The 18,818-nt window shown below is 42.0% G+C and overlaps 1 protein-coding gene across 1 annotated transcript; it reads right to left on the bottom strand.

Moving 5' to 3' along the window:
* Positions 1-240: 240 nt before the first annotated feature.
* On the bottom strand, positions 241-6,339 carry LOC115203146 (ammonium transporter Rh type C). Its single transcript, XM_029767556.1, has 11 exons — positions 6,039-6,339; positions 5,035-5,227; positions 3,947-4,097; positions 3,607-3,754; positions 3,252-3,418; positions 2,947-3,084; positions 2,558-2,694; positions 2,118-2,242; positions 1,897-1,970; positions 1,561-1,646; positions 241-1,321 (listed from the first exon to the last, which is right to left on the bottom strand). Exons 1-11 carry the CDS (start codon positions 6,262-6,264, stop codon positions 1,282-1,284), a joined length of 1,485 nt encoding a protein of 494 aa, XP_029623416.1. The 5' UTR covers positions 6,265-6,339; the 3' UTR covers positions 241-1,281.
* Between the last annotated feature and the right edge of the window lie 12,479 nt (positions 6,340-18,818).

Raw genomic sequence — 18,818 nt, 5'->3', positions numbered from 1 at the left:
GACTGCAGTTGCCTTTTAAAAGGATAGCAGGTCATTGATTTTAGCCCTTCATTACCTCGCCATAGTGGTGGACATTCAAAAGGTCCCAGCTGTTACAGTACATGTTGATCATGCTGGTCTGTATGTACATCTTACGTACAGTATCTTCTCCTTCACACTGAGCATGACATCAGATATACACATCCTTTCATCCATCTTACATGACTGTGGAGCTATCAAGGAGAAGAGGCAAACACAGTATATCTAACATCACATTTTATTTGTTAAGTTACATGAGTAGCAACATTTAAATAAACATGATTTTGAGTATAGAATAAGATTTACATAAAACATCTAAACTTCTGTCACTCAGACAACAGTACAGTAAAAACATAACAGGTGGAAGACAGAGAGCATCTCAGAAGGCAGGGGATACATTCAATCAATAGAGATGAAAATGTGTTTGCATAAACGTAGCTTTAAAAGCTGTTTAAATGCATTATGTTACCAAAAACGTTCAAGTAAAGTTTAAATGTACTTCTACAACTCATCACTGACTCTTTGTTTGGGATAACGATTTAAAGTATTTAACCAAAGAAAATGATTAAATTGGGGACTCAAAGGGTACTCCTGCATTGTGAAAATAGAGCAAAACCATTTTGGGGTTTTTCAGAGAACAATAGACAAAATATTCACTTTTAACTAAAAGTAAACTACCGTCCTCTTCACATATACACCGGCTGTATTAAAATAAAAAATTCTCTGAAAAGAAAATGTACAACATACGAGGCCACAGAATGAGGATTGGCCAAAGTGATTTCATAAAAGATAATTTCCTCAACCTCATTCAATTCAGTGGTTGTGATCAAAGATTTCACAGTGTGTGATTGTTTTATATATATATATAAAACACAGTATACCAATGCTCAGGAAAAGCTCTATTGGCCATTTTGTGTAGTAGGTTATAGTTGGACATAATGTGGATTAAGTGCAGATCTTTGAGGTCCTTTTAATAGATTCGTATTTGACCAGAATTCAGGACAGAGTGTTCCGTGCCAGTGCATAACCATCTAGGAAGTGTATGTGATCTAATGGTGTGGGTGGTGGGGGGAGGCACCTACAGTATCTAATGGCTTCAAATGTATGTAATGACCTTAACATAAGACGCAAGAAAGCATGTTTTAAATGTGCCTTGTATTGGTGTCTTCATTTAGGGGGAGTGCGGTTGTCTGTTGGATTTCCGTGGTAATTCCGTGGTCCGTCAGCACGTGCTTGGGTAGTGGTGTCCTCACACCTCTGTATTTAGCTTTCACAGTGTTCCACAGAGAAGTTGGACTCAGATCTATTAGGATAAGAGCAAAACATCACAGACTTAGAAAGAAAAACACACATTTTTCCCTACACTGCTCTCTCTTGTGGAATGATTAGTCATTACAATAAACAGAGAACATAATGGTTTGAGAAAAGATTGGATTATCTATAAACAAGTACTGTATTTAAAACTAATCCTTGATTATAACTTCAACAAATCACTAACGATTTTTGTGATATGGTCAAACAGAGCATGCTGAATGGACTTACAGGTCTTGATGCTTGTGGATCATGTGGTTGTTGTACTCCAGAATGGGAGGGATGCTCTCCTGATGCTCCTCCTCTTCATCAGGGAGCTGTGAAGAATCATAGGTGATTTAGGTTTTATTGTCCTACTTGTGTGAAATGTCTTCAGTGTGGTCAGTGTAATGCAATAGTTGTATTGACTACTATAGTTGATCTTTTTTTTCTCCATTTAGTCATAAAAATTCTGATGTAGATCTCAAAGGTGGTCTGTAGGTCGTCACGTGACACTAAATCAAAGACAATGGCACCACCCAGTGGTTGTATTGTGAACAGCAGGGGATGAGTGGCTGGTTCCCTTACCTCCCAGTACACCTCATCATCGAAGCAGTTCTCATCAGCAGGATCACCCCAAATGGGTAACTTCAGGATGGAACCTGTGAACAGAGGAGATAGCGTTTAACTTCAGTCCCTTTCCTTCAAGTACGTCACCCCCTACACCGCCCATGTCACCTCTAGGTCACCCTTTATATGCCCATGGCTCCTCCCTATCTCTGATGCTAGGCTGTCGCGGCCAAACTCACCGACTATAGCTCCGCCTACAACCCCGAAGACGATGGACACACACATGCCAGCGGCCTGGTATCCACCCTGAGTTAACACGGTTCTGTCCTTAAAGTCTCCAGTGAAGTCAAACGTGTTGATCAACCTGGACAGAAAAGAACAATGTACAGAATCAGATTGTGTCCCATATTTAGGCTTTATGTTGAGTCTTCTAATGACTCTGTATATTTCCAACTAACTGTCAGACTACAGCCTAAACTGTAACTGACATAAATTGTTTGGTGTAAAATAATATTAATCGTTTAAGATATGTCCTGTGACATACAGTAACTGTGTTATATGATTGGTTGATGAGAGGTTGTGGGGGAATATGTGTTCTGATTGTCTGGTAACAAGGATACATGTTCAGGTTCATGTGGTTTGGCTGTGTAGCCTTAGGCCCTCGGGTCTCCTGGCTCACCCCTGCTTTCCGTAGACTGACTCGCTGGCAGCTGCAGCAGTGATGGCTCCAACTATCCCGCCAATCACCCCAGGCATGGCGTGCAGGTTGTGTATTCCACACGTGTCCTGAATCTTCAGTGTCTTCTCCAAGAAGGGCTGGGAGGAGACAGGGAAAGGTTTAACAACACACCCAAATAGTGTACTACCGTTTATGGCAAAGGAATCTGCCCAATACAGATTCGGCAGCCATTTAGAGTGCTATACCTTTTTTTGTGTGGCTCAACATCATTCACAAGAAGTAAATAAGAGTTGTAAGAGTTGTCATGACTTTCTTTGGACAGAACCTACTAAGCCTACAAAACAAGACATTGTAGCTTCAAGCTGTGAGAGGCCAGGGGTGAGACTCACAGAAATGAAGATGTAGCCCATGGTAGAGATGATGCCGCAGAAGAAGCCCACGATCAGAGCGCCGTAGGGAGAGATCATAAACTCAGCCGCTGTCCCCAAGGCAACACCCCCAGCCAGGGTGGAATTCTGGATATGCACCTGTTAAGCAAGAGAGAGCACCAGTCATGACACGCAAACTTGTCAGTCAACAAGATGAGCGCAGAGGAGGATTATGCAGACTGAGAGGTCATCAGTTAGTGTCACAAATACACAGTTACAGAGAATGTCACACATTCAAACACATACACATAGCGATGGTTCCTTACCATGTCGAGCTTGCCAGTCTTCTGAGAGAGGCTGGAGATGGCCACTGTGGTGAGGACAGTGGAGGCCAGGCCCAGGTATGTGTTGATGACTGCCCTGTGCTGACCGTCTCCATGGTCAGTAATGGCCGAGTTGAAACTGGGCCAGAACATCCACAGGAACAGTGTGCCTGAGGAGAGAGAAGGGACAACACAGTTAAAACACACCGATCATCACACACACACTTCAGAACAGGAACAGTTCCATGACAGAAAACTTCTACAAACTAAAGATAGGTCACCATCACCAGAGGGTTTGAAACCCACACAGAGCAAATCAGAAGCAATCGTATGTTTATGCAATGGACAACTATCCCACCGATCATGGCGAAGGTATCGGAGTGGTACACAGAGCCCTGCATACGCTTGCTCTGGTGTAAATTAGGTCGGTAAAGGACCCAAGAGATGGCCAGACCATAATAACCTCCAAAGGTGTGAATAACCATGGAGCCACCGGCATCCCTAGCCTGTGGAGACAGAAACAGTCATTTGTTACCAGGTGTACCAAACCATGTGATTACGTGGCTGCAGGCCATTGAGGTTAGATAAATAAGTTACTATATCAGGGTTATAGGGTGAATTAAATGAATCCAGCCATGGCTAATGCAGGGTGTTTAATTTAATAGTTGTACGCCCAGAGAGTGCTTGATGGGACTCACATGAAGTAAGTTCAGAATGATGTACTCTTCCACAGCGAACAGAGTGACACCAAACAGGGTCATAACCAACAGCTGGACCGGGCTGACTTTACCCAGCACTGCCCCGTAGGCTATGAGACAGCCCGCCACACAGAAGTCAGCATTGATCAGACTGCAGATAGAAGACACAGGTGGGTGGGGTGGAGACAGATTATTACTGGAGAGTCGTGTGAGAGAGTCAGTCATGTATACAGTAGTAAAACCTGAATGACTAGATCAGTAAGTAATCCTCCTTCAGGTCTTTCTCTCAGCTATAGTCTGCCCTACAAGATGAATACCACGGGAGATAAGTCTCAAACATAATGATATTTGTGATGAAGTCAACCTAAATGGTTACAACCTCCCCACCTCTTGTTATTGAGATTCTTAGAACAAGAACCCATCCATCAGTTGAACCCAGGGAGGGGCAACTTTGATGGGGGTGACCCCCCCCCCCCATGACAGCGAAGAGAAAACATTTACATTTTAAAGTAAATTTCCTGCAATACAGCACATTTTGGCATGGGACATAGAGAAAATGTTGCAGTTCTTAAGCAAGTTTGCAGCAATTCTACACATTTTGCCATGGGGTGGAGGCAAATATTTGCATCGATGGGCCCCACACCGGTCGGTAATACGATCATGCTAGATAGCTGGCCGCTAGACTGACTCACCAATCTAAAATATGTAGCTGACATGGGCTAATCGAGTGACTGCTGATGCACAACCACATTTTGAAATTGCACTAGTTTATTCTATTATTCTAACTCTCAATAGTAAGTTGAGACCCCGACTGAGTCCCCCCCAGTTTAAAAAATAATAATAATATGATGGCCATGGGCCGCCAGTTGCCCGTACCTGGTTTAACCCATCACTGCTTAACCCATGGTGACAGCTTCTATGGTACAGTCTATTGCTCCTATAACCATTCTGCCATTGTCTCAGTATGAGTAGCAACTCACTGATTAAGCCTCCTCCCCTCTCCTATGCGTGTGCATACCTCATCAGTTCTCACTCTAATTACTGAACAAATTGCAGCCTCATAGATGCACATCAGTGCGGTTGCATACCTTTCAATACCGATGAAGATCTTTCCTGTCTGGGGGTCTAGAGAGTGGAACCAGCCTTGCATGAGCAGAGCCCACTGCAGGCCGAAGGAGGCAATGAGGAAGTTGAAGCCGACCGCACCGAAGCTGTACCTCTTCAAGAAAGTCATGAGGAACCCGAAACCCACAAAGATCATCACATGGACATCCTGGAAGCCTGGAGAGAGGAGGGTTAGAAGAAGAATGAGTGAGATAGAGAAAGAGAGAGATGGATAAAGAGAAAGGGGGAGAGCGACATAATTATTCAAAGTGTGAAATAAATCCTAATAGTTAATGCAACATGTTATTGCATCCAATGCAAGGAGCTCTCAGTAGTTGCATAGTTTTTGATAAAAATCAGTCCTGATGTTCTGTACCATTTGGTCGAAGTTTTAAAGCTGTTAACTCGACATGTTCAACTGGATATGTCATCATCAGATTAGCACGTTTAGGATACACACCCTATCAGTTTACATGCCAGAGCTACAGGTAGGATATTATCCCTGACAAATCAAAACACATCATATTACAAGAGGAAACAGATGCCACATAACATCACGAGCAAACTTAACTTGTCACTCATTCAGCCTGGCTATAAGAAAATATGCATTATCACAAGCTGGTATAAACCAAGCTAGAATCAGACAAATTGGAAATAAGCACTGACCAACATGTGGTAAAGAGGATACGTAGTTTTAACCCAAGTTAGAGAGGCAAATTTGGACTGCTACTGCATTAGTCCATTATTAATGAATAGATGCTTTCAAAATAACTGAGACTGAGATCGTTGTCCAGGGGATTTCCCGGGGGAAATTGTCAAACATCGTAGAGATCAAAGGTTGTCATCTGATCAAACAGCAAGCATACTTTTTATTAATAACCTGACTCTTTATCATTTCAATGAAGATGAAACCATGAATCATATATTTACTGTATATTGTCAACCTAAAGGATGCACCAGGCAGTCCAGTGATTAGGAATCTACTTACTGGGGTATCTGAAGTAGAAGTCATTCTCTATGTCGCTGGTGATGTTGTTATGGGCCTTGGTCTCTACCCAGTGTGTGTTCGACTCCTCATCGTAGCGGATGAAGACTCCGAAGAGGATGATCATGGCGATCTGCCAGACGAAGCAGACTACTGGCAGTGTAAGACGGATGTTGGTGTTCTTTTGCCGACAGAAACAGTCTTTGCATCCCTGGCTGCAATTCCCCATGGTGGTGGCTGAGTAAGTACTGAGACAGTGATGCTCTTTAACCTGCTCTGAGTGTGGCTGTGACCCTGAAACTACAGGCTGTATCAGCACAGGTATATATGGGACAAAACAGAGGTGTGTCCTCAGTGTGAGCCAGCTGTTGCCCTACCCAGCGCCAAACCCTCCCTCCCCCCTCCTGCCCTCTGGCACCTTGATAGACGACATCTGGCACGAGGCAGCAGAGAGTCCCGTGCATTTGATTGTTTGTCCCAAACAACATGTTTCATTGGAGGGGTTAGAGGAAAACCCGAAAAAAAGAAATTTGGTTGCCATTTTTTGTTTTTAGAGGAGATCTCCTTTGTTGTTACTGGGCAACGAACAACCTGGTCTCAGAGAAAGAAATATAATACTATACATCCTCCAAGATGTATGATAAGTTAAGTCATCCAATTTGTATGCTATTGTACTGTACAACCGGGTAAGACATATGATGGTACACAGTACCAGTCAAAAGTTTGGACACAGATACTCATTCCAGGGTTTTTCTTTATTTTTACTATTTTCTGCATTGTAGTATAATAGCGAAGACATCAAAACTATGAAATGACACATATGGAACATATGTAAATTCTAGTAGCCAAAAAAGTGTTAAACAAATCAAAATATATTTTATATTTGAGATTCTTCAAAGTAGCCATCCTCTGCCTTGATGACAGCTCTGCACACTCCCCTGGAATGCATTTTAATTAACAGGTGTGCCTTGTTAAAATGTAATTTGTGGAATTTCTTTCCATCTTAATGCGTTTGAGCCAATCAGTTGTGTTGTGACAAGGTAGGGGTGGTATACAGAAGATAGCCCTATTTGGTAACAGACCAAGTCCATATTATGGTGTTAGGTTCTAAATGAACCAAGTAAAACTCAATGACTATTAGAAAAGCTTAAACAAAGTTTATTTACCCGTTGGGTCATACAGCTGCATAAGACAAAAACATATTTCCACCAGTGGTAGTATATATACCCCAATTTGGGAGGAGTCTCCTTCCCTCTAAATATTACATATTTATTACTAGGCAGGACGTTAAGTGATGTGGGCAATAAACTGTACCTTCTCCCTTAATGTGACCTAACCTGACCTCGACCCCCTTCCTCACTAATCCACAGCTGTCCACCATTATCAGTGACCGCAATCATGTGATTGACTCTACTCTACTCAGCACCTCCCAAAGCCCCCTGGCTCCTCCTGATCCAACCATATACAGCTGAAGTCAGAAGTTTACATACACCTTAGCCAAATACATTTAAACTCAGTTTTTCACAATTCCTGACATTTAATCCTAGTGAACATTCCCTGTCTTAGGTCAGTTAGAATCACCACTTTATTTTAAGAATGTGAAATGTCAGAATAATAGTAGAGAGAGAGATGATTTATTTCAGCTTTTATTTCTTTCATCACATTCCCAGTGGGTCAGAAGTTTACATACACTCAATTAGTATTTGGTAGCATTGCCTTTAAATTGTTTAACTTGGGTCAAACGTTTCAGGTAGCCTTCCACAAGCTTCCCACAATAAGTTGGGTGAATTTTGGCCCATTCCTCCTGACAGAACTGGTGTAACTGAGTCAGGTTTGAAGGCCTCCTTGCTCACACACGCTTTTTCAGTTCTGCCCACACATTTTCTATAGGATTGAGGTCAAGGCTTTGTGATGGCCACTCCAATACCTTGACTTTGTTGACCTTAAGCCATTTTGCCACAACTTTGGAAGTATGCTTGATGTCATTGTTTATTTGGAAGACCATTTGCGACCAAGTTTTAACTTCCTGACTGATGTCTTGAGATGTTGCTTCAATATGTCCACATAATTTACTTTCCTCATGATGCCATCTATTTTGTGACGTGCACCAGTCCCTCCTTCAGTGTTTAAGATGACAGACGGACAGTGCTTTAAATATCTAATGGTGCAGTCATTGTTCATCTCTTGCCAGGTCATGTTACTTAGCATTTCTTTCAAGGGGCTTGAGGGATTGTTAACATAAGATAATTGGGCTTTGTGACTGTGTTTACTCATGTTTGGTCAATCACTCCGTGGTGTATGTCTGTCTGTCACCCAACTTGTCTTCACGGTTGGGATGGTGTTCTTCGGCTTGCAAGCATCCCCCTTTTTCCTCCAAACATAACGATGGTCATTATAGCCAAACAGTTCTATGTTTGTTTCATCAGACCAGAGGACATATCTCCAAAAAGTACGATCTTTGTCCCCATGTGCAGTTGCAAACCGTAGTCTGGCTTTTTTATGGCTGTTTTGGAGCAGTGGCTTCTTCCTTGCTGAGTGGCCTTTCAGGTTATGTTGACATAGGACTCGTTTAACTGTGGATATAGATACTTTTGTACCTGTTTCCTCCAGCATTTTCACAAGGTCCTTTGCTGTTGTTCTGGGATTGATTTGCACTTTTCGCACCAAAGTACGTTCATCTCTAGGATACAGAACGCATCTCCTTCCTGAGTGGTATGACGGCTGCGTGGTCTCATGGTGTTTATACTTGCGTACTATTGTTTGTACAGATGAACGTGGTACCTTCAGGCGTTTGGAAATTGCTCCCAAGGATGAACCAGACTTGTGGAAGCCTGGAATTCTTTTCTGAGGTCTTGACTGATTTCTTTTGATTTTCCCATGATGTCAAGCAAAGAGGCAATGAGTTTGAAGGTAGGCCTTGAAATACATCCACAGGTACACCTCCAATTGACTCAAATGTTGTCAATTAGCCTATCAGAAGCTTCTAAAGCCATAACATAATTTTCTGGAATTTTCCAAGCTGTTTAAAGGCACAGTCAACCTAGTGTATATAAACTTCTGACCCACTGGAATTGTGATACAGTGAATTATAAGTGAAATAATCTGTCTGTAAACAATTGTTGGAAAAATGACTTGTGTCATGCACAAAGTAGATGTCCTAACCGACTTGCCAAAACTTTAGTTTGTTAACAAGAAATGTGTGGAGTGGTTGAAAAACGAGTTTTAATGACTCCAACCTAAGTGTATGTAAACTTCCGACTTCGACTGTACATTCGTCCTACAGATACCCATTAACGTCTGGGGTATAAATTTACCAGCCTCAGAAATTGAGTTCAAGTAACAGACACATCTCAACATCAACTGTTCAGAGGAGACTGCGTGAATCAGGCCTTCATGGTCGAATTGCTGCAAAGAAACCACTACTAAAGGATATCAATAAGAAGAAGAGACTTGCTTGGACTAAGAAACACGAGCAATGGACATTCAACCAGTGGAAATCTGTCCTTTGGTCTGATGAGTCCAAAGTTCCAACCGCCATGTCTTTGTGAGATGCAGAGTAGGTGAACGGAGGATCTCCGCATGTGTGGTTCCCATGGCGAAGCATGGAGGAGGAGGAGGTGTGATGGTGTGGGGGTGCTTTGCTGGTGACACTGTCTGTGATTTATTTAGAATTCAAGGCGCTCTTAACAAGCATGGCTACCACAGCATTCTGCAGCGATACACCATCCCATCAGTTTTGTGCTCAGTGGAACTATTGTTTGTTTTTCAACAGGATAATGACCCAACACGCCTCCAGGCTGTGTAAGGGCTATTTGACCAAGAAAGAGAGTGATGGAGTACTGCATCAGATGACCTGGCCCCCACAATCACCCGTCATCAACCAAATTGAGATGGTTTGGGATGAGTTGGACCGCAGAGTGAAGGAAAAGCAGCCAACAAGTGCTCAGCATATGTGGGAACTCCTTCAAGACTGTTGGAAAAGCATTCCAGGTGGAGATGGTCAAGAGAATGCCAAGAGTGTGCAAAGCTGTCAGCAAGGCAAAGGGTGGCTACTTTGAAGAATCTCAAATATAAAATAGATTTTTATTTGTTTAACACTTTTTGCTTACTACATGATTCCATATGTGTTATTTCATAGTTTTGATGTCTCCACTACTATTCTATAATTTAGAAAATAGTACAAATAAAGAAAAACCCTGAAATGAGTAGGTGTGTCCAAACTTTTGACTGGTACTGTACTTCCTATAATTCATATGATATTGTATGACCACTATTATATAACAGTATTCATTACAAACAACATTCTGCATTAGAGAAGGTCAGGGAAACTACAAATACTGTAGGTCATGGTTGACATTTTTTGTAGTCAAAAGACAGATATATACAACATTTAAAGCTGCAATATGTAACTTTTTGGGCAACCCGACCAAATTCTCATAGAAATGTGAGTTATAGATCTGTAAATCGCATTGAAAGCAAGTCTAAGAAGTGATAGATCTGTTCCATGTGCACTATTTATATGCTTCCCGTGCATAAGTTTCGTTTTTGCATCTTTTACTTTCGGTTTCGTACACCAGCTTCAAACAGCTGAAAATACAATATTTTTGGTGATGAAAAATATATTTTACAGCAGTTTAGATGGTACATGAGAGTTATTTAAGATATTCTTCAAAGAGGTAGGGTTTCAGAGGTTTTCGGAAGAGGGGCAGGGAACGCTGTCCTAACTTTAGGGGGAAGCTTGTTCCACCATTGGGGTGTCAGGACAGAGAAGAACTTTGACTGGGCTGCGGGAGCTGCCCTCCCTTAGAGGTGGGAGGGCTAACAGACCAGGGGTGGCTGAATGAAGTGCTTGGGTTGGGACGTAGGGTTTGAGCATAGCCTGAAGGTAAGGAGGGGCAGTTCCCCTTGCTGCTCCGTAAGCAAGCACCAGGGTCTTGATGATGATACGAGCTTCGACTGGAAGCCAGTGGACTGTGCGGAGGAGCAGGGTGACATGGGAGAACTTAGGAAGGTTGAACACCAGACATAAACCACACATTTGGTATGTTATCCCACAGTACTGTGTTGTATCCCCTTCTACCTGCAGTGTTTATTTAAGAAAGCAGCTGATGGATCAGCAACCTCAGCTTTGGCTGCTTTGAGTGACCATGAACTGTATTTGCATCTTGGGGGGATATTGCCCTATCCGCTGTCTGTAATGAACGAATGAACATGTATTTAAATATTTATGTTTGGACAAACAAATGATCATTTTTGTTTAACATGTGTGTACCTATTTAACAATGTCTGTCTTCCTTAATCTATTTGAGCAGACATAATTCATGTAGCCTAATAATGTTGAGATGAGTACCAAGGCTATGCAAATTGCAGTACCAAATCTTCTACCCATAGCTTGCAACTTAGTTGGTGCATTATTGATAGAATTTAAGGTCAGTGCAATAGAAAATATAATCATTTACAGCCTACCTAGAGGCTTGTTTGTCCTGGTGATGGTGATGTTTGGGTTGATAGTGTGCTACTTGGTGCCCTGACTAGTGTTGATGGTGATGTGTGGATTGATCTTAAATAAACACTGCAGGCAACAGGGGCATTTCTGGCATACAACACAGGCCTGCAGGATAACATACCAAATGTTTTGTTTATGTCTGTATCAATTTAAATAGACACACATAGAGTAATATCTGTCCAGTCATCTGCCCAAAGTGGTAATGAGGTGTATCTGAGGCTATAAGGGCATCCGGTAACTCCATGTGCCACACTGACTTCCTTGAACAGCAGGCCTGTATCAGTCTGGATTATATGTACATAGTCAGAGCACTAAGAGGAAACTGGCAGTATAATGTGGGGTAACATAATCTTACTACTAAATATGTATTTTGAACAAAGTATATTGAATGAAATGGCTTTTCAATGAAATGGAATCTGGAATCTGAAAGTTTTGTTCAGGGTAGGGAGAGAAGAGAGGAGTGTGAGAATTAGAAATTCAAGTAATCTAATCCTGAAACAAATGTTTAGTAAACAAAATGACTCTCACCTGGACCTTGACATGGATCAATGTTGTTTCGTTTACCTTGGAGACCCCTGATGTGGTTTTCAGTAGAGCCCAAACTTTAGCTATGATTTTGATTTAAAATGTGCCTTGATTGAGCCCCTACCAAACTCTACTTTCATTGATCAGTCATTGAAAAATGAAAAATCATAGAAAATTCATTTCAACATCTTCTAAAGTCACCAGTAGCTAACCACATAGGCCAACTACTGAATATATGATGAAACACAGTATTATTGAACCCTTAGTGAACTCTGTATCAATAAGGACCTGTGCACCTGTACTAGAAGAGAAGATCCTCCTAATTGCATGTGTTTTCTAGGTATGCAGGCGACGCGTGCACATGGGGCCTGATAAGAACACGCGTGACGGACACGGACGGACGGACGGACACACACACACACACACACACACACACACACACACACACACACACGATGTTGGCTGCTGTCTTAGTTGGTGTCTCGCTGATGACTCTTATCTTAACTATGATCAAGGCCCTGGAGCGTTTCTTTTGCTATTCTAACATCTACTGTAGTTTTTGACAGTTGATAATCAGAGGGAATTTATGGACAAACTCATGGTATTTGTACTGTACAAGATCTTAGTGACATAAGCATAAAAAAACTGCTGGGTAAACATTAAATGATGTTGTACTGTAATCAACATGGAATGCAATGATAAGAATGCTATAATGATTGTCAATTGTACTGTAGTAGCAACAATAAGAGCGGTATACATTTATTATTTTGCTTATTGCATTTCAGATTTGAGGTGTCTCTTTACAATGGTATCTTCAGTGTTCAACTATGGTAGCCTGGTCCCATCTCTGTTTGTGCTCTTGCCAATGCCAACTTCACTGCTGTCATTATCAAGCCAACATTGGCATTGGCATGATAGCACAACCCGACTGGCACTGAGGCTTCGGGATATAACTTCAACAAGATATGTTGGATGAGTAGGCCTAAGTTGTCTGTAAACAAAATAAATGAATTGTACGAGGACAAAAGTGCCTTGCATATCTAATAGGTTGTCTAATAAGGAGTTTTCTGATGGTTCGGAGTAATACAACAACCTTATTCAAAAAGAAATGTATGCCTGGGTCTCACCTCCTCGTTGTTATGAGCCTGAACAGCCTTCAAAGAATGCACCATTAGAGACAGACTAAACCAGGGCAATGCCTTTCAGACAGTTCAGGTTTTTTCAGTGATTGTTTTAATGAAAGGTTTGAGTGAATGTCAGACATAGCCTCCAGTAGCTCCAGAAGACCAACCATTCAGTTGGGCCAAGGTGAGTTATACAAACGTTTCACAAACAAAACTAATCAGTGAAAGAATGTGACCGAGGGATATTATGGAGGCACTCAGATCGTTATCTTCAAAGCTACATTCCTACTATTACATGGTGTGGTGTCCTCAACTGTCATTGTCGCAGCGCTGATACATTCCACCAGTGATGTAGCATAAGATCTCATGAAGAACTGCCAATCAATAGGCAGGTGAGCCACAGAACAGCGCACCACAGATACTTCAGGCAATTTCGGAGTTTTTCTTTGTTAGCCCTCTCTGCCCAAGGGAGGCTCGGAGTGAAGCCTCCCTTGGCTTACATCACAGAGAATACATCCTTCGCCAGGTGATTCATAACTGGATGTCACTAATAACCCATACAGCTCGGAGTTTACCAAGAGTTATCAGAGTATCTCTCACATTTCCAGTTTGCTCCTTTGTTCGTGCACCTTGGTTGATGCTTAGAGACATACAGTATGCATACAGTATGCATTCATGAGATAGGTGATAGCGTAGAGGAATGAGAGACAGGCAGCCATCTCTGGGTGATACCGACCCACGCTCACTCGTAGTAGGGCCTGACACTCTTGATAGCCTGCTGACAGAGAGCACTGATCTACAACAGAGATACACTTCATCATACCACACTGACGTGAAACCCTTTACAATGGCTAGTCATGTGATAACTCACTTTTAAGATGTCACAGACTGACGCAAAACCCCTGGCGGAGTCATAAGGTTTCCTGCATCGTGATATGTGGACCAAAAAAAACTTGGGTAACGCTGAGGGATGGGGAGATAGGCTTCTGAGAAGTTTGGAGTTTATTGGAGTTATGACACATAGAAGAAGCACGCTTTTATGAATTGGAATGTTTCCGCAGCAGCGTTTTGGGTTATTTTGTTGACCCCTACCCTGGTCATCCTGTGACATTCAGGCCCTGAAGACATTGTGGTTCAAAGCTCAGCCAGTAGGGTAGTAAAGTGGACAGGCTCATAGAGCGGAGAAGCCAACCAAAACTAGCTATAAATCAGGCCCTGAGTCAATTAAATGTTAAGGTACCTTTACAACTAATGTTTAAAAATTGACTATTCCCAACACTTTGCTGTACTAGCTGCTTTTGAAATTGCTGTACTAGGTTTGAAAAATCTTTATTCGCAATGAAATGTAATCTGCACTAGATGTACTAGCTCCGTAACTGCAACTGTACAAACTGCACTAGCTTTGAAATTGTATCTGCTCAAAGAACATGCAGTGGTATTAAGCAGGGTAACCCAAACTCGGTCCTGGGGACCCCCCTAGGTGCACGTTTGAATTTTTGTCCTAGCACTACACAGCTGATTGAAATAGTCAAAGCTTGATGACGAGTTGGCTGTTTGAATCAGCTTTGTAGTGCTTGGGTAAAACTCACAACGTGTGCCCAAGGGGGGCCCAGGACCGAGTTTGGAAAACCCTGGTCTAAAGTACTTAAGTAAAAAGACTTTAAAGTACTACTTAAGTTGTTTTTTGGGGTATCTGCACTTTACTATTTATATTTTTGACAACTTTTACTTCACTACATTCCTAAAGAGAATAATGTACCTTTTACTGCATATATTTTCCCTGACACCCAAAAGTACTTGAATGCTTAGCAGTACAGGAAAATGGTCCGATTCACACACTTATCAAGACAACATTTCTGGTCATCCCTACTGCATATGATCTGGCTGACTCACTGAACACAAATGCTTTGTTTGTAAATTATGTCTGGGTGTTGGAGTGTGCCCCTGGCTATCTGTAAATTTAAAAAACAAGAAAATGGTGCCGTCTGGTTTTCTTAATGTAAGGAATTTGAAATTATTTATAGTTTTACTTTTGATACTTAAGTATATTTTAGCAATTACATTTACTTTTGATACTTAAGTATATTTTAAACCAAATACCTTCAGACTTTTACTCAAGTAGTATTTTAATGGGTGATTTTCACTTTTACTTTTTTCTATTCTCTTAATTGTCTATTAAGGTATCTTTACTTTTACTCAAGTCTGACAATTGTGTACTTTTTCCACCACTGTGATCATGCCAGGAATAGTTGATTCATGTTGCTTAACCCGCCCTGTGAATGGAAAGAGGGAGGAAAGCATTTCTGTATTATTGAAGTAAGATTAAACATTTCTCCTGACCCATGTAAAGCTGGGATAAATGAGCTTATGTACAAAATCTTCAATGTCATAAATGTAAAAAAAATTGGCCACGTGTCAAGCGTTTGCAAACGGAATATCATTGTTGAAGAGTCTGAGGATGCAAGGTATTCCAGTTGTGATGGGAATCAGGTTCCAGAGTTCCCTGACTGCCTTGTTAGGGTGAAGGAGGTCAAAGTAGGAAGGATCAGGGCTGTTGAGAAGGTCTCCTATGCAGAGGCAGTGAAAATTGTCAAATCAGCGAGTTGAGATGATGAAGCTATCTATGGCAGTGAATGTCCAACAGCCTGTGGATGTCAATCAGTTGAGAGATCCTGAAAGATGAATCGTTGAAGAAGGTTGATTTTGTTGCTTTTATTGCGCAGGTGATTCATTGTACAGGACAAACTAACAAAGAAATCTGGAAATCACTATGAAAGTGGCTAAAAGGTTCTTGGATCTCCAGGATTTCAAGGCTGAAAACATTGCAGGGAATACTGTCGGAAGATGCTTCCCCCTCTCAGGCCCCCAGAGCCTGTAGCGATCTGAGTACATTTATGAAGTGGAGTACATATACTTTTGTTTAGCTAGTTTTTTGATAATACAACCTAGTTAGTTCATAGCTCATACAAGTTTATTGTGTATTGTCTAGATACTGCTGGTTATGTAAAGTTATCATTTGATAATGCTAGCGAGGCAGGTTAGCTAGCTATAGGCTAGTTAGCGTTAGCTAGTTATCTAGCTAGCTAACGTTGGCCTACAAGTCGGGTTTGAAAGTTAGTTCGTAGCTCATACAAGTGTGTTCTGTATTGTCTAGGGCAAAACTAAATAATGGATGCAGCTATGGTGGTAGCTAACACGTCTCAGTAATACAGTGAACTAGGACTGGAGCAACAAACCATAGCGGCATTACCGGCCTGAATCTAATACAATCTGGTGCTACAGTCATTCTGTACAAAAGTTCACTTCTTGGTCTTAATTTAAGGTTAGGGTTATGCATAAAGTTAGCAGTGTGGTTAGGGTTAGGATTAAAATCACATTCTAAGAAGTGTAATTGTAGAAATAGGCGGTGTTTATAATTTTGTGCCTGTGGTAACTAGTGACGACCTAGAATTAGCTTGACTCGAGTTACTGCCCTGGTGACACAGACGGCTTCATCAACAATGGATAATGTGTGTTATGTGAAAATGTGTCTAAAAAAAATACTCGGTTTGATAAACTAGTTGATTAATTACCCAGCCAATTACCCAGCAGATACAAGGAGAAGCCATTTTGGTTGTGAAGTGCAAAAAAAGCTTTGTCCTTTCTTTATAACAAAATGCAATTTACCACTTGTGTATCTATTGAACAACCCTGTCACGGGCCCTCCCAGTCAACAACACCTCATGTTTATGAGGATTGCCTGCTGCAGAGATGTCCAGTTTGAAGCCGAACATGCAACATAGAGAAGACCAGCAGGGGGACCCTCAGCATCATGTAGACGTGCCCTAGCTGTGAGCATTCCTATAAATGGAACAGGAATGACACTTGAAACAGGTTGGTGACATTTGACCTGGTCAAAGTTCAAAACTCTTGCCTGCTCAAAAATGTTTGTTGATGGGGAGACCATAATTAGGTAGATTTAGTTTGACCTGTTCAAACTTTAACATAGTATACACTCAGTGGCCAGTATACCTTGTTCACAGAAATGGATTGCTCCTACAGACAGTGAGTCACGGGGCAGTGGCTTGCTATATAAAGCAGGCCGACAGGGATCGAGGCATTCAGTTACTGTTCGATTGAATGTTACAATGGGCAAAACGAGTGGCCTAAGCGACTTCGAGCATGGCATGATAGTCAGTGCTAGGAGCGCCAGATCCAGTATCTCAGAAACGGCCTCCCTCCTGGGCTTTTCACACACAACAGTGTCTAGGGTTTACTGAGAATGGTGTGACAAACAAAAAACATCCAGTCAGTGGCAGTCCTGTGGGTGGCCGAAGGAGATTGGCAATTAAGGTCAAAGGAGAATGGCAAGAATCGTGCAATCTAACAGGCGGCCCACAAATGGACAAATAATGGCGCAGTACAACAGTGGTGTGCAGAACGGCATGTTGGAACACACAGCTCGTTGATCCTTGTCACGGATGGGCTATTGCAGCAGATGACCACACAGGGTTCCACTCCTTGCTGCTGGTGAGTCTCTGATCCACCTCTACGCAGACAACACCATTCTGTATACTTCTGGCCCTTCTTTGGACACTGTGTTAACAACCCTCCAGACAAGCTTCAATGCCATACAACTCTCCTTCCGTGGCCTCCAACTGCTCTTAAATACAAGTAAAACTAAATGCATGCTCTTCAACCGATCGCTGCCTGCACCTGCTCGCCCGTCCAGCATCACTACTCTGGACGGTTCTGACTTATGTGGACAACTACAAATACCTAGGTGTCTGGTTAGACTGTAAACTCTCCTTCCAGACTCACATCAAACATCTCCAATCCAAAGTTAAATCTAGAATTGGCTTCCTATTTCACAACAAAGCATCCTTCACTCATGCTGCCAAACATACCCTCGTAAAACTGACCATCCTACCGATCCTCGACTTTGGCGATGTCATTTACAAAATAGCCTCCAATACCCTACTCAATAAATTGGATGCAGTCTATCACAGTGCCATCCGTTTTGTCAACAAAGCCCCATATATTACCCACCACTGCGACCTGTACGCTCTCGTTGGCTGGCCCTCGCTTCATATTCGTCGCCAAACCCACTGGCTCCAGGTCATCTACAAGACCCTGCTAGGTAAAGTCCCCCCTTATCTCAGCTCGCTGGTCATCATAGCAGCACCCACCTGTAGCACGCGCTCCAGCAGGTATATCTCTCTGGTCACACCCAAAACAATTCCTCTTTTGGCCGCCTCTCCTTTCAGTTCTCTGCTGCCAATGACTGGAACGAATTACAAAAATCTCTGAAACTGGAAACACTTATCTCCCTCACTAGCTTCAAGCACCAGCTGTCAGAGCAGCTCACAGATCACTGCACCTCTACATAGCCCATCTATAATTTAGCCCAAACAACTACCACTTCCCCTACTGTATTTATTTATTTATTTTGCTCCTTTGCACCCCATTATTTCTATTTTGCACTTTCTTCCACTGCAAATTTACCATTCCAGTGTTTTACTTGCTATATTGTATGTACTTCGCCACCATGGCCTTTTTTTGCCTTTACCTCCCTTATCTCACCTCATTTGCTTACATTGTATATAGACTTATTTTTCTACTGTATTATTGACTGTATTTTTTACATTT

The sequence above is a fragment of the Salmo trutta genome, chromosome 12 (assembly GCF_901001165.1).
Source record: "Salmo trutta chromosome 12, fSalTru1.1, whole genome shotgun sequence".
NCBI lineage: Eukaryota > Metazoa > Chordata > Actinopteri > Salmoniformes > Salmonidae > Salmo > Salmo trutta.
Note: the sequence above shows the minus strand (reverse complement) of the source record. Positions and strands in the feature narration are given on the sequence as shown.